The sequence below is a fragment of the Erpetoichthys calabaricus genome, chromosome 11 (assembly GCF_900747795.2).
Source record: "Erpetoichthys calabaricus chromosome 11, fErpCal1.3, whole genome shotgun sequence".
Taxonomy (NCBI): domain Eukaryota; kingdom Metazoa; phylum Chordata; class Cladistia; order Polypteriformes; family Polypteridae; genus Erpetoichthys; species Erpetoichthys calabaricus.
Genome location: NC_041404.2, coordinates 137,835,577 through 137,848,031, shown reverse-complemented (window position 1 = coordinate 137,848,031; position 12,455 = coordinate 137,835,577). Strand labels below are relative to the sequence as shown.

The 12,455-nt window shown below is 47.6% G+C and overlaps 1 protein-coding gene across 4 annotated transcripts in view; it reads right to left on the bottom strand.

Annotated features, from left to right (window-relative positions):
* Nucleotides 1-9,631, bottom strand: part of xylt1 (xylosyltransferase I) — a 98,990-nt gene extending 89,359 nt beyond the window's left edge. For all 4 annotated transcript variants that reach the window (XR_007936275.1, XR_007936276.1, XR_007936277.1 and 1 more), the window contains exon 1: nt 9,279-9,631. Coding sequence is in view for 1 of the 4 variants with exons in the window: in XM_028814073.2 (XP_028669906.2) it covers nt 9,279-9,545 (267 nt within the window). In the remaining 3 variants the exon portion in view is untranslated. The remainder of the gene's footprint in view (nt 1-9,278) is intronic.
* Between the last annotated feature and the right edge of the window lie 2,824 nt (nt 9,632-12,455).

Sequence of the window (12,455 nt, the reverse complement as noted above, 5' to 3'; positions counted from 1 at the left end):
AGGCACTATATATGACATCTGTGTGACAAGTGACGGTCAGAGATAAGAAAGGTTGGGTGGCAGTCAGCATAAAAGGCACTATATATGGCTTCTGTTTGACTAGCGACTGTGACAGGACATACATCGGAGGTGGCATTTAGTGTGAAAGGCACCATATAAAACCTCTGCATTAAAAGTGAGAGTGAAAGGCACTATATATAGAGACTGATCACATGTGTATTATACTGTACATATAAAATGCCATGGTCTGATGTTCATCAATGTGGCGCATTTCTTAAGGCATTGGGGTTTAACCTACAAGGCCGCCAGTTCAATCCCACCGCTGACACCCTCAGTGACTCGGAGTATCAGCTGTGCACATGAAAACAGCAATGCTTCCACATGGAATGACATGGGGGCACCAGGATTAGCGTTGCTGCCATGCGGATTGAGCATCCCAAGGTGGTCCCCATGTCTGCCAATTGTTGCTGTGAGGTCTGTTCGTGGCACCCGTGTATGCGCTGGTTTTCCTCTCCTGTCCCCAAAGCTGTGTGACTGTCATTCATTGGCCTGTCTGTGAGTGTTGTGTCTTGTGCCCACTGCTGCCAGGACAGGCTCTTCCCCCCTTACATGTAAAGATGGGCACCTTGGCACATTAAGCACGGGAAAAGTGCCCTATAAATACAATGGATTTTTCTCACAAATGCAATGTAAGATAAATTCTGCTATGCCTGCTCTGCGTTCAGTTTGCCCTTCATGATGCCATACAACTAAAAGCTGCCGTCTTTGTTTGTTTGTTTGTTCCTGTGAGGCACTTTGGGGTGTTTTCTGCAGTTTGAATAATGATACCCAAAGGAAAGCGGGCGTCTTCCATGTAAGGCGCTATATATACGCCTTATGGTGACCCTCAATATTGCCGATTCAAATCCTCCCCTCCTGAGTGAGTCGATCAACCGGAGTAATCTCAGTCGGTTAAAGATAAGAAAAATGTGAAGAACCGGAACATTCCGTGAGCTCGGAAACTGCGTCTGCCAGGAACTGGGCCAAGGGGAGCAGAAAGCGGGCGGTGTGTGGGTGCGTGCGTGTGTCCTGGTCCACGTGAAATGCTTTGTGCGATGGCGTTGATCATCCAAGCAGCTCTAAAGTGCAACAGAAAGGCCGACATGGAGGAATAAATTGGGAAGCTCTTGAGAATCGTTTCTACCATGCAAGGCGCTATATGGGAAGGTCACGTTCTCCGTTTAATGGACCACTTGAAGTGCTTTGTGATGGCCGTTAAAGAAAAATGACTTGAAAGTATCAACTAAAGCCTGCTATTGATTTGTGACTGGCTATGTAAAGCGTTTTGACATGTTTTTTTTTATTTTATTTTAATTATTAAAGGCACTATATATAAGGACTGATTCATTTTTGCGCTTAGTTGGTTAAGTGAACGGCTTTTATCATCATAAGCAATACAAGGTTTAAAATAAATGATTAATTAAAATAGAAGCGAAGACGGATATGGATATGCAATTGGAAATACTATAGAAAGCACATTGCAGGGATTTTTAACCGTGAAAGGCACTATATAAAAATAAGAGTGATTGATTTACACGTTTGTGGTGGGCTGGCGCCCTGCCCGGGGATTGTTTCCTGCCTTGCGCCCCGTATCGGCTGGGATTGGCTCTAGCAGACCCCCGTTACCCTGTAGTTAGGATATAGCGGGTTGGATAATGGATGGATGGATGGATGGATGATTTACATGTTGAATCGGTTCTGTGAAATGTCGCATGATGGATTTTTACCATCAAAAGTCCTTTAAAATATAACCATTGACCGATCTTACTAAATAAAGTGTTTTCTAATGACTTTTTATTTTTTGCTGTGAAAGGCGCTATATCATATTAAAGACTGGATGGTTGTCATGTTTAACTGGTGAGCTTGTGTGAGCACATTAGATGGCATTCACCATCAAAGTTGAAATAACGGCTGAACGATACAATTATGCAGCGTCTGGTGAAGGCGCTATATTGAGACTGATTGATACCTAGGATGAAGTGCGTTGTGAAAGGATACCATGAGGACTGGCAAGCGACTGTGGATCTAAAGCGCTTCACCGCGTTTTTTGTACCATGAAAGGCGCTATATAAAGGTGGAATGATATCTGCCCATGTTAAGTGCTTTGTGATGGCATTTATTGTTGAGGCTGCTATAAGCTGTAAAATTATTAATAATAATAATAGATTGTATATAGGGCGGCATGGTGGCACAGTTGGTAGTGGGTATTATTATTATTATTAATTTTACAGAACCGATTCAACATCAACATCAGTCACTCTTATTTTTATATAGTGCCTTTCACGGTTAAAAATCCCTGCAATGTGCTTTCTATAGTATATCCAATTGCATATCTGCGTGAGTTTCCTCCGGGTACTCCGGTTTCCTCCCACAGTCCAAAGACATGCAGGTGAGGTGCATTGGCGAGTCTAAATTGTCCCTAGTGTGTGCTTGGGGTGTGTGCGCGCGCCCTGCAGTGGGCTGGCGCCCTGCCCGGGGTTTGTTTCCTGCCTTGCACCCTGTGTTGGCTGAGATTGGCTCCAGCACACCCCCGTGACCCTGTCGTTAGGATATAGCGGGTTGTATAATGGATGGATGGATGGATTGTATATAGCACCTTTTTCAAACCCAATGTAGCCACACATAGCATTAATAACAGACAACAAAGCACCGGTAAAGTAACAACATTAGAGATAAAACAGATCAAGTGTTCCGTAAGAGTTTTCACCTCAAAAGGCGCTATATCAAATAAAGAGTGGACCACAATGGGCTTTTAACATGAAGCCTGGTGATGCTCCACAGCTAGTTAAATGAGGGGCTTTCCAATGGTCCTCAGCCTGAAAGGCGCTATATCAAATCCAGCACCTGACTGGCAGCGTGTAGTGCACAGTGACTTCATTTAGTGCTGGTGTTGTTATGAAGGTCAGAGGTGTTTTATAAAATGAAAGGCGCTATATCTCGATTGACTGGTATCGGTGATAAAGTCCATGTTAGACGCGTTGTGATGGAATTTACTGTTCAGGTCGCTATAAACGGAAACATAAAGGTTGCTGGGCATTGGTTTATGTCTGGTTACACGAAGCACTTTGTAGTTTTGTTTTTTTTTTTGCAATGAAAGGCGCTATAAAAACTACATTTCCATTTTTAGCTGCTGATGTTAACCGTTTGTGTGAAGTTGCTTTGCAGTGGTGTTTACTGGAGGGGTTCCTATAAACTATAAAATGTATGTATATTGATATAACGGGTTTTTTTGTAAATGAAAGGCACTATAAAAATAAAGACGGATTTCTGTGCTTACCGAGTTTGTGACGTGCTTTGCTTTAATACAGAGATGGACTGATACTGACGGTGCACGCCACTTTGTAAAGGTTTTTAACTACATCTGTAGAGTAACTGAAACATGTGATGAATTGCCCCCTTTAAAGTATTATTGTCATGAAAGGCACTATATCTAGAATGATCAAGACCCCTGATTAGTTATCCCCTTGAAGTATTTTGTGACGTTTATTGTCAAAGTTTCTGCCAGCTATAAAGTGAATACTGATAAACGATTGGTTATGTAAAACCCTTTACTGTGGTTTTCAACCCAAAGGCGCTATATAAAGTAAAGATTGATAGATTGGGTTCAGCTTTTCAATTTAAGCCCCTTTCTTGTGGGTCTTACCACCCAATATGCTACAGTTCAAGCTGAATCTTTCCGGCCATCTGTATAAACGGCGCTATATAACGTACTGCGGCTTTGAGTCGAGAGCAGCAATGGCTCTATTGGAACTTGAACACGCATTCCAGACACGCCGTTTCCCACCAGCTGGATGGGCAGGATGCAGTTGGGAAGCAAAGAAAACTAAAACCACGCCGCCCCCCATTAAACTTGAACACGTGCGGCAGAACTTGAAAGGAAAACAGAAGAGGAGAAGCCCCAGTGAATCATTCACACGCACTGGAATGCAGGAGCTCTCCGGCGGACCCCTGCAGTGCTGAATCACCGAGGAGAGATGAAGGGGCTTTGGAAAAGGGGGGGGGGGGGGGGGTGGGGGGGGGCGCGTCTCTCGCAAAGTGTCGTGTGCCCACATCCCATAAAGTGAAGCCTGAATCTCGCAGATCGGCGACCATCAGCATATGGCCCAAAATCTGGAGGAAAGCTATGATGAAATGGGGGGGGGGGGGGGGGGGGGGGGGGGGTCTCCATTCACAAACATCTGTCCCGCTCGCTCGCCCACATGACTCACTGCCACATTGTAAATGTTAAACACCAGCGGCACAAAAGGAGACACGGCATCCCATCACCCCCCAATTTACAAACGAGTCACTGGAGCCGACGAGCGGACCATCAAGAGGATTGTCAGTTAAGTTTGACACAGAAAAGTAGGCACCCAAATACAGAAACTGCAGAAAAAGGACAGTCTTAGGGACATAGCCACCTGCCAGCACACTAACGCGACCCCCTCCCCCCCCCCCCCCCCCCAACCCCCGCATGTTGCACAACTGCCGCCTATCAACTCATCTATTTTTACTTCCCACACTTTATCTATAAAAAAATGAATTTGTGTTTGACTTAAGAGCTCATCTGATCTGAAATACCGGTCGGGGAGGAATCTGATGCGGCGTTCGGCATGCGGTTGAACCTGTTGGGTGAAAGGAAATCTTTCATAAATCTGTGGAAAGCAAACACATGAGAAGAACACAGAGAGCTTAGACAAAGGTGGTGCCGCCAACCCCCCCACGCCTATCAGGTTTGGAGAATACGGAAAGACCGGAGAGTCCCCCTGGGTCACGTGACTCGTTAGACGGAACGCAAGTCACACTCCTGTCAGCCAAAGGTGAATATCAGCAACCCCGTGAGGTGGTGGTGGTGGTGGTGGAGGTGGGGGGTTTGGGGTCGCGGTGGTCCAAAATATGTCAGCTTTGTTTCAGGAGTCCATCAGAGGACGTGAGACACAAGCGCTAAACTGCGTCTGGTTGAAGTCCCAAACAGCACCCTGAGAGGTACAAGGGGCTTGGTTGGGCTTTGATGCTTCATGATAAATATGGCCACCGGTGACCCCCCCTCCCATTATGATATGTCATTTAGTGTGGCGCTGAAGGACAGCAGCAAACAAATAATGCAGTATTCTATATAGCGCCTTTCAGTGTTTGCAGCATTCACAAGGCACCAAGATCCGGAGCTGAGAAACTCTTACTGAACAATCCAAGGAATCAGCTAAGCGTTTGTCTTCCCTGAGGATTTCGCGTGGCACAATCGCCCCACCAGGCCATATAGCGCCTTTCCTACTCCTACATATGTCATAGAAACGAACACAGACTGCTGCTATGCCCATTACACTCCTTGGTGTTCCATTTCATTTCCTCTTTCAGGTGGCTCTCCCCCTCATTCCCTGTCAGGTGCCAAAGTGAATGCCATCCGGAATAATCACACGGCAGCAGTAACAATTTGATTGCTCACTGGCACTAAGCATTAGAGCTGCGGGCTAAATAAAGGAGGCTTTTGTATGGTGAAATGCCAGCTGGGTGACAGTCCACAGAACGGGCATATCCGTGCGTACAGGTTGTGGGAGGATAACTCCTGCGTCATTCCCCTCTGAGCTTTGCATAAACTGGGTGAGGTGCCAGCATCCAGCCAAAGTGACACCTGCAGTGACTCTGCTAAAACTCTCGCCTTGTGTGTGCATGGGAGATGTCCCTCACAATGGCCCCTGCACGCACATACACCGACCAAGAGCGGGCATGAAGGCTGGGGTGGTGGTGGCGAAGCCCTCCACCTTAGACGCACCCACGTACTGCAGGCCCTTAGACCCAATGCACTGAATATTCATGGGAATGTCCATAGTTCAGAATTCACACTGGCGGAGGGCTGAAGTCTACCCCTGGTTAGGAACCCACCCTGGAGAGGATGCCAGGCTATTACAGCAATACTCACTAGCAAAACCAATTCAAGAACCAACTCTGGATGGGACACCAATCTCTTAAAGACAACGTTCATCCAAAACCTGATCGAGGAACCAACACTGAACTGGATGCCAATTCGGCTTAGGCACACTTAATAGAGAAACCAATTGAAGAACCAGCCCGGGACTGGGCACCAAACCATTATATCCACTCTGGACTGGATGCCAATATATCAAAGCCACACTTACTCACAAGCCCAAGTATGGAACCAGTTCTGGATGAGACACCAATCCACCATAATAACAATTACAATCTCAGAGAAGAAACCCACCCTGGACGGGATGCCAACCCATTACAGCAGTCCTGGACTGGATGCCAATCTATTAGAGCCACACAAACTAAATTAAGGAACCAGCTCTGGATGGGATGCCAGTCTTTCGTAGCCACTCTAGACTGGATGCCAACCTATCACATCCACAATTACTCACAAACCCAATTAAGAAACCAACTCTGAACAGGATGCCAATCCATTCATTAAAGGTAATACTCAAAGAAAACCCAATCAAGGAATCAACTTTGGACAGGATGCCAATCCATCATAGCCACTCTGGGCTGAACGCCAATCCATTTCAGATACACGTAGTAGGAACACCAATTAAAGAACCAACCCTGGACTGGACACCAATGTATTATATCCATCCCGGACAGGATGCCAGTCCATTAAAGACAATATTCAATTAAAACCCAAAGAATCAGCTCTGGGTAGAATGCCAATCCGTCACAGTAACACTCACAATCTCAATTAAGAAACCCTCCCTGGATGGGACGCCAGCCCATTACAGCATTCCTTAATTGGATGCCAATATATCATAGCCAAACTTATTCTCATTGGATGGGATGCCAATCCATTACAACTTTCCTTGACTGGATGCCAATCCATTCGAGCCACACTAAGTCACAAACTAAATTAAGGAACCAACTCTGGATGGGATGCCAGTCTTATAGCTACCCTGGATTGGATGCCAGCCCATCACAGCCACACTTACTTACAAACCCAATTAAGGTATCAGCTGTGGATGAGATGCCAGTCCTCCATGGGCAGACAAACTTCACTGACAAACTCAATCAATGCCAATCCATTTACAGGCCACATTCATTTGAAGGCCAATGAAGGAAGCAACCGTTCGAGGGGATGCCAGTCCTTCACAGGCCACATTTACTGAAAAACCAATCAAGTGACGCCAGAGTGCAGCAGCAAACTCAGTACCAGGCAATAAAGGAACTGTGGGTCCAAAAGTGATGACGTGGACAAGCCTGTGCCGCAGCTCTGTGCCACCCCCAGTTTACATCAATCTATTTGTAACACATATGGATGCATGGATCAGCATCTCTTGTTTCAACATATGGGTCACGTTTTGCTTGGCTGCGTGGGCAGTACTCACACAGCTGGCACCACCTGTCCACTTTTCATGTGTGCACCAATAAGATAGTTGTCTCCTGTGGGTTCACCAGGTAAGCCTGGCATGGCCTTCGTGGCTTTGTTTTTAAGTCTGCGGTCACACTGCCTGTCAGCTGCATGCAATTTAATATCCGACAGACAAGCTAGTGTCAAACGACGCATAATTGTGTCAGTCCACTGTGCCAGTCAAGGAGGTGGGTGCAAATGAGCAAATGCCACCTAACCCGAATAAGGGTGTTATTTCTTCTAAAACTGCCTGTTCACTCGACTGGCATTTCAATCCAAAGGAGCTTTCACAAAAGAACCAAACCGTAGGCCCATCATCAAAACTGAAGAAGTGAATGGGACGACGGGTTGGGTGGCAGCGCTTAGCCAAGCGGGCACATATTGAAGGTGCCAAGGCTAAATGAAAGTACGAAGAGGTGCATCTTCGGTCTTTCATGAAAATGGAGAAATGGCCAGCAGTGAACTTGCTGCCCTTGTCAGTGAGTGGGTCACACATACGTGTTGACTGCAAGGGGAGATTGTATATAGCGCCTTTCACAATGTGCGCTCCTATACTGTCACAATTATGATTAAGTTTGCTCATCCATTTAGGGTTGCGGGTAGACAGTACCTTTTCATATGCCATTGCCTGGCACACGCATAGTGTGCCACACAAGGTTGGCTTTTGAACCCGCACAGTGTGCCAACAAACCCACTACTCACAATTAATGAATAAAACACTCCAGCGCTCCCACCATTTCCATTCAGGGCGCCCCGTGTGTGCAGTCTGCATGTTCTCCCAGTGTTCGTGTCACGGGGGCCACAAACGAGGCTGATGGTGTTTGTGTGCGACTGGGACTTGGCATCGCTTAACCAGCAGTTTCAAAATTCGTGGACGTTTGAAGTGTGGAGCGCCGTCTTCTAATAATGAGATTAGAAAAGTGCGAAGGTGAAGCGCCTGGCAGTCCTGATCAGCGCACGACAGAGGAGGAAGAGGAGGAGGAGGAGGCGGCATTTGTGAAGGAAGCTACCCGGGAGGAGAGAAGAAAGCCAGTTGGGGACAATGAGATGCTGAGGGCAGCAATCCAAAAAAAAAAATCCTAACTAGCCTAACTAATAAACAATTTTCCCAGCTGTTAAGACAACACCGACCTGCCCCGGTGTGCAAATTGCTTTTGTTTTCTAATAAGCGGGCGCGATCTGCAGAAGATCGAAGTTCGCAGCTGGAGAGGCTAACGCGGCTCGATCAATATGCACTAAGCGTTTCGGTAATTGTTTATCTTTAGGGGTACATGATTGCAGGCAGTGGAGCACACGCGTGACATTCGACGGAACACGACGCCCCACGGGACCTGGCGTTTAGACCCGCGCCGGGATCCACGGAATCAGACATTCAACTCCAAGTCTCTACTCGCCGTCTCGGAGTGTCGTAGTTTATCTCGACATTTCATCTCGAATAAGGAAGAAGAGGAGGAGGAGGAGGAGGACACCGCTGGCGTCCCCCCTCCACTGTCACCTCGGTGGCTCCCGCTGATGTTTCGCACACACAGAAGTGCGTTTAGCGGCTCGGAGAATCCCACGGCTGCAGCAATGTCATCATTCAGAGAGAGAGAGAGAGAGAGCGAGAAGGAGAGAGAAGATGAGCGGCTGCCCTCAACTCCGCACTGAGGATGCGTTCACCTCCAGCAGCAGAACGCCCGTGACCTGTCGATTCGACTCCATGCGCCACGCACAGCTCTCAGCCGCTGACCGCCGAGATGACCCCCGATCACTTCCCAGCACCGCATTTGTGAACGCTCGGCGCACAGCCCCGCGGCGGCGACTAAACTCCACACACACACACAAATCAGCCACGGAGAATCGCACACGCGCACAACCGAGCCGGAGCCCCGCAGGGACGAGCGCGCGACTCGCCGCTCCGCAGTCTTACCGGCTGCTGCTGCTTGTGAAGCGCGGCTCCTCTCCTCAGCGAAGGTGGCTGCTCGCCGGCGCTGTTGGTGGCGGCTCTCTGCCCGCCGCGTAGACGGACTCGGTCTCGCTTTTCCTGGTTGCTGGAGCCGCTGTCCCGGCGCTCCCCCGAGTCGAGGCTGCTGAAGTTCCACACGATGAGCGTCTGCAGTAGCAACACGGTGAGTGCCGCGATGAGGGCGGACCGGGAGCGGCGAGCCAGCCGACGAGCGCAGGGACCGCCGACCATCTTCAGAGTGAGCCGGGCTGGGCGCTGCGCCGGGCTTTGAGGCTGCAGGCGAGCGCTGATATGAAGGAAGAGAGAGAGAGAGAGAACGAGAGCGCGCGCGCGCGCGATGAGTCTGTGAGTCGGGCACTGGAGCACAGGCGCCCTCCTGTGGTCACAAACCATTACCGTCATACTCAAGGACCAGAGAAGATGCCTTCACCAGAAGACACTGCGAAAGGACCGAGTCGGGATAGGCGATGAGTAAGACTGAAGAATAATAAGAAGAATGGAACAGAAATTAAACGGAGGGGAAAATTAACGGGTCGGAGGACAAAAATGAAACGAAACAAATGCATCGGTCTTCACGATTCTGTAACAGCTCTGTGTCTCGTCACCACGGCCACACCCTTCTAGAACTCGAGTCTATGACAGCCCAGTCGTACTGCCAAACAAACAAACAAACAAAAACGAAAAGCGACAAGAGGGTTAGTTGGCTGAGCTAAAGGAAGGAGCCCGCAGGACGGTAACCACAAGCGCTCCTCCTTCAAGGCTGTCGCATTTTTGTGCTGCTCCATTTAAAAGGTGACTCCCTCGAACGCTGTTACTGACACCTCCTTCGCTAAAGGCAATCCCACTCCTAACACCAAAATAACAGATCTGTGTCACACACACACCACCGCTCAGGTCCCTCTTGAATTAGTTTGTCAATCAGTGAAGCTGCAGACCCTGCTTTTGAATTAAGGTGGTCTTACTGTAAGTTGCTATAGAAAAAGGGGTCTTCTTTTTTAGTGTACGGGTGCCACAACATAGCGCAACATGTTCAGTCCTTAATTGTTTCGCTGTCGCCACCCTACAAATTCACCCTGCTCAGCTAAGAATGATCCTGCACCCCCCCCCCCCCCCCCCCCCCCCCCCCACTGATGTAACGGATTCATGCTGCAGGTTGAACCCCTCTTACAATTAATTAGACCATCTCAGCTGTACTGTAGGAGTTAAAGCCTGCTGCACCATGGGAAGGTTTCTGCTGGCTTTGGAATCAGTTCTTCCTGAAAATGTGTGCTCGTTGTAAAGAGGTCACTCCTCCTTAAATTGCGTCATTCCTAGCATAGGGCTATCCCACCGCTGCCACCAATTCTGCTCCTTCTGTTTACTGCATCCTCTTTCTTTGAATTTGCCTACCCTCAGCAAAGGGATATCCCACTTCTAAATACAATTTATTTTTTGTATAGCCCAAAATCACACAAGGAGTGCTGCAATGGGCTTTAACAGCCCCCCCCCCCCCCAATGTAGACTTTCTAAAAAGACAAGAAAAAACTCCAAAAAAAAAACCTTGTAGGGAAAAAAAATGGAAGAAATCTCAGGAAAGGCAATTCCAAGAGAGACCCCTTTTCAGGTGGGTTGGGTGTGCAGTGGGTGTCAAAAAGAAAAAAGGGGGTCAATACAATACACAGAACAACTCAAGTCATCCTCAATACGATACGACAGCCCAATAGAAACATTACAGGTACAGAGCAGAGTGCAGGAGTAGATGACATCACGTAATACGATAATAGTCAGTGGTGGGCCAGCCAATCAGATGAGAGGACCCTTGTACCCGACAATTCCTGCGCTCCTCTGTCAGAGATGACTTTTCCTTAGGCAGGCGGACAACTTGGCAGTAGGGTAGTGGCACCAAGTGGCACATTTGAGTACCCAGAAGAGAGACAGAATACGGGAGGGTTAGTAAGAAATGACAACTCTCATTCTAAACCCAACAGGGTTCCATCCTTAAAAGTTTTATATCATGAATAAAGGAGTATTGTACTCGGAATGCCAATACAGGACGTTCATGACATATTTAACATAGTCAAGCCCCCCCCACTTGGAGTCACATTTATGACCTGGGAACTTAGAACAGACTTCCTGCCTACCTTTGCCACATTCCAGGTCTTTTAAATATGCCTGGCCGCACCTAAAGAATATCCCACTTCTGACACCAACAGGGTTCCATTCTTCACTCGGTTATATCCTCTATTAAATTTTATGTCACGTGTTTTGTACTTGGAATACCAACACAGGAAGTTCATGACGTGTTCAACACAGACGTGACCCCCACTTGGATTCACATTTATGACCTAATAACTTACAACAGACTTCCTGCCTACGTTTACCACATTGTAGCTCATTTAAATATGTCTGGCATCACCTAAAGAATATCCCACTCCTGACACCAACAGGGTTCCATTCTTAAATTAGTTATATCCTCTTTTAAGTTTTTCATCCTGAATAATGGAGTATTGTACTTGGAATACAAACACTGGAAATTCATGACGTGTTCAACACAGATGAGCCCCCTCCTCAGTTCACATTTAAGACCTGGTGGTAGCTTGCAGCACATTCCCGCTCTTTTAAACAGGCCTGGTCTCACTGGAAGGCTATCCCACTTCTGACACCAACAAGGTTCCATTCTTCACTCGGTTATATCCTCTATTAAATTTTATGTCACGTGTTTTGTACTTAAAATACCATCACAGGAAGCTCATGATATGTTTAACACAGACGAGCCCCCCACTTGGATTCACATTTATGACCTAATAACTTACAACAGACTTCCTACTTACCTTTGCCACATTCCAGCTCTTTTAAATATATGCCTGGCCTCACCAGAAGGCTATCCCACTTCTGACACCAACAGGGTTCCAGCCTTCACTTGGTGTCACCCGTGAGTAAAGTGGTATTGCATTTGGAATGCCAATCCAGGAGGTTAGGGATTTGCTCATTGCTCGTCTTTTGGACTCACATCTGGCACCTTACCACAGCCTTCCTAATTTTGCTACATTCTCTTTCTTGTAGATTTGCCCGCCCCCAAGCTAAGGACCATCCCACTTGGTGAGATGAGCCAATCAATGAATGGAGACAGTAGGTGGCGTAGGCAGAATGCAGGAGGTGGCT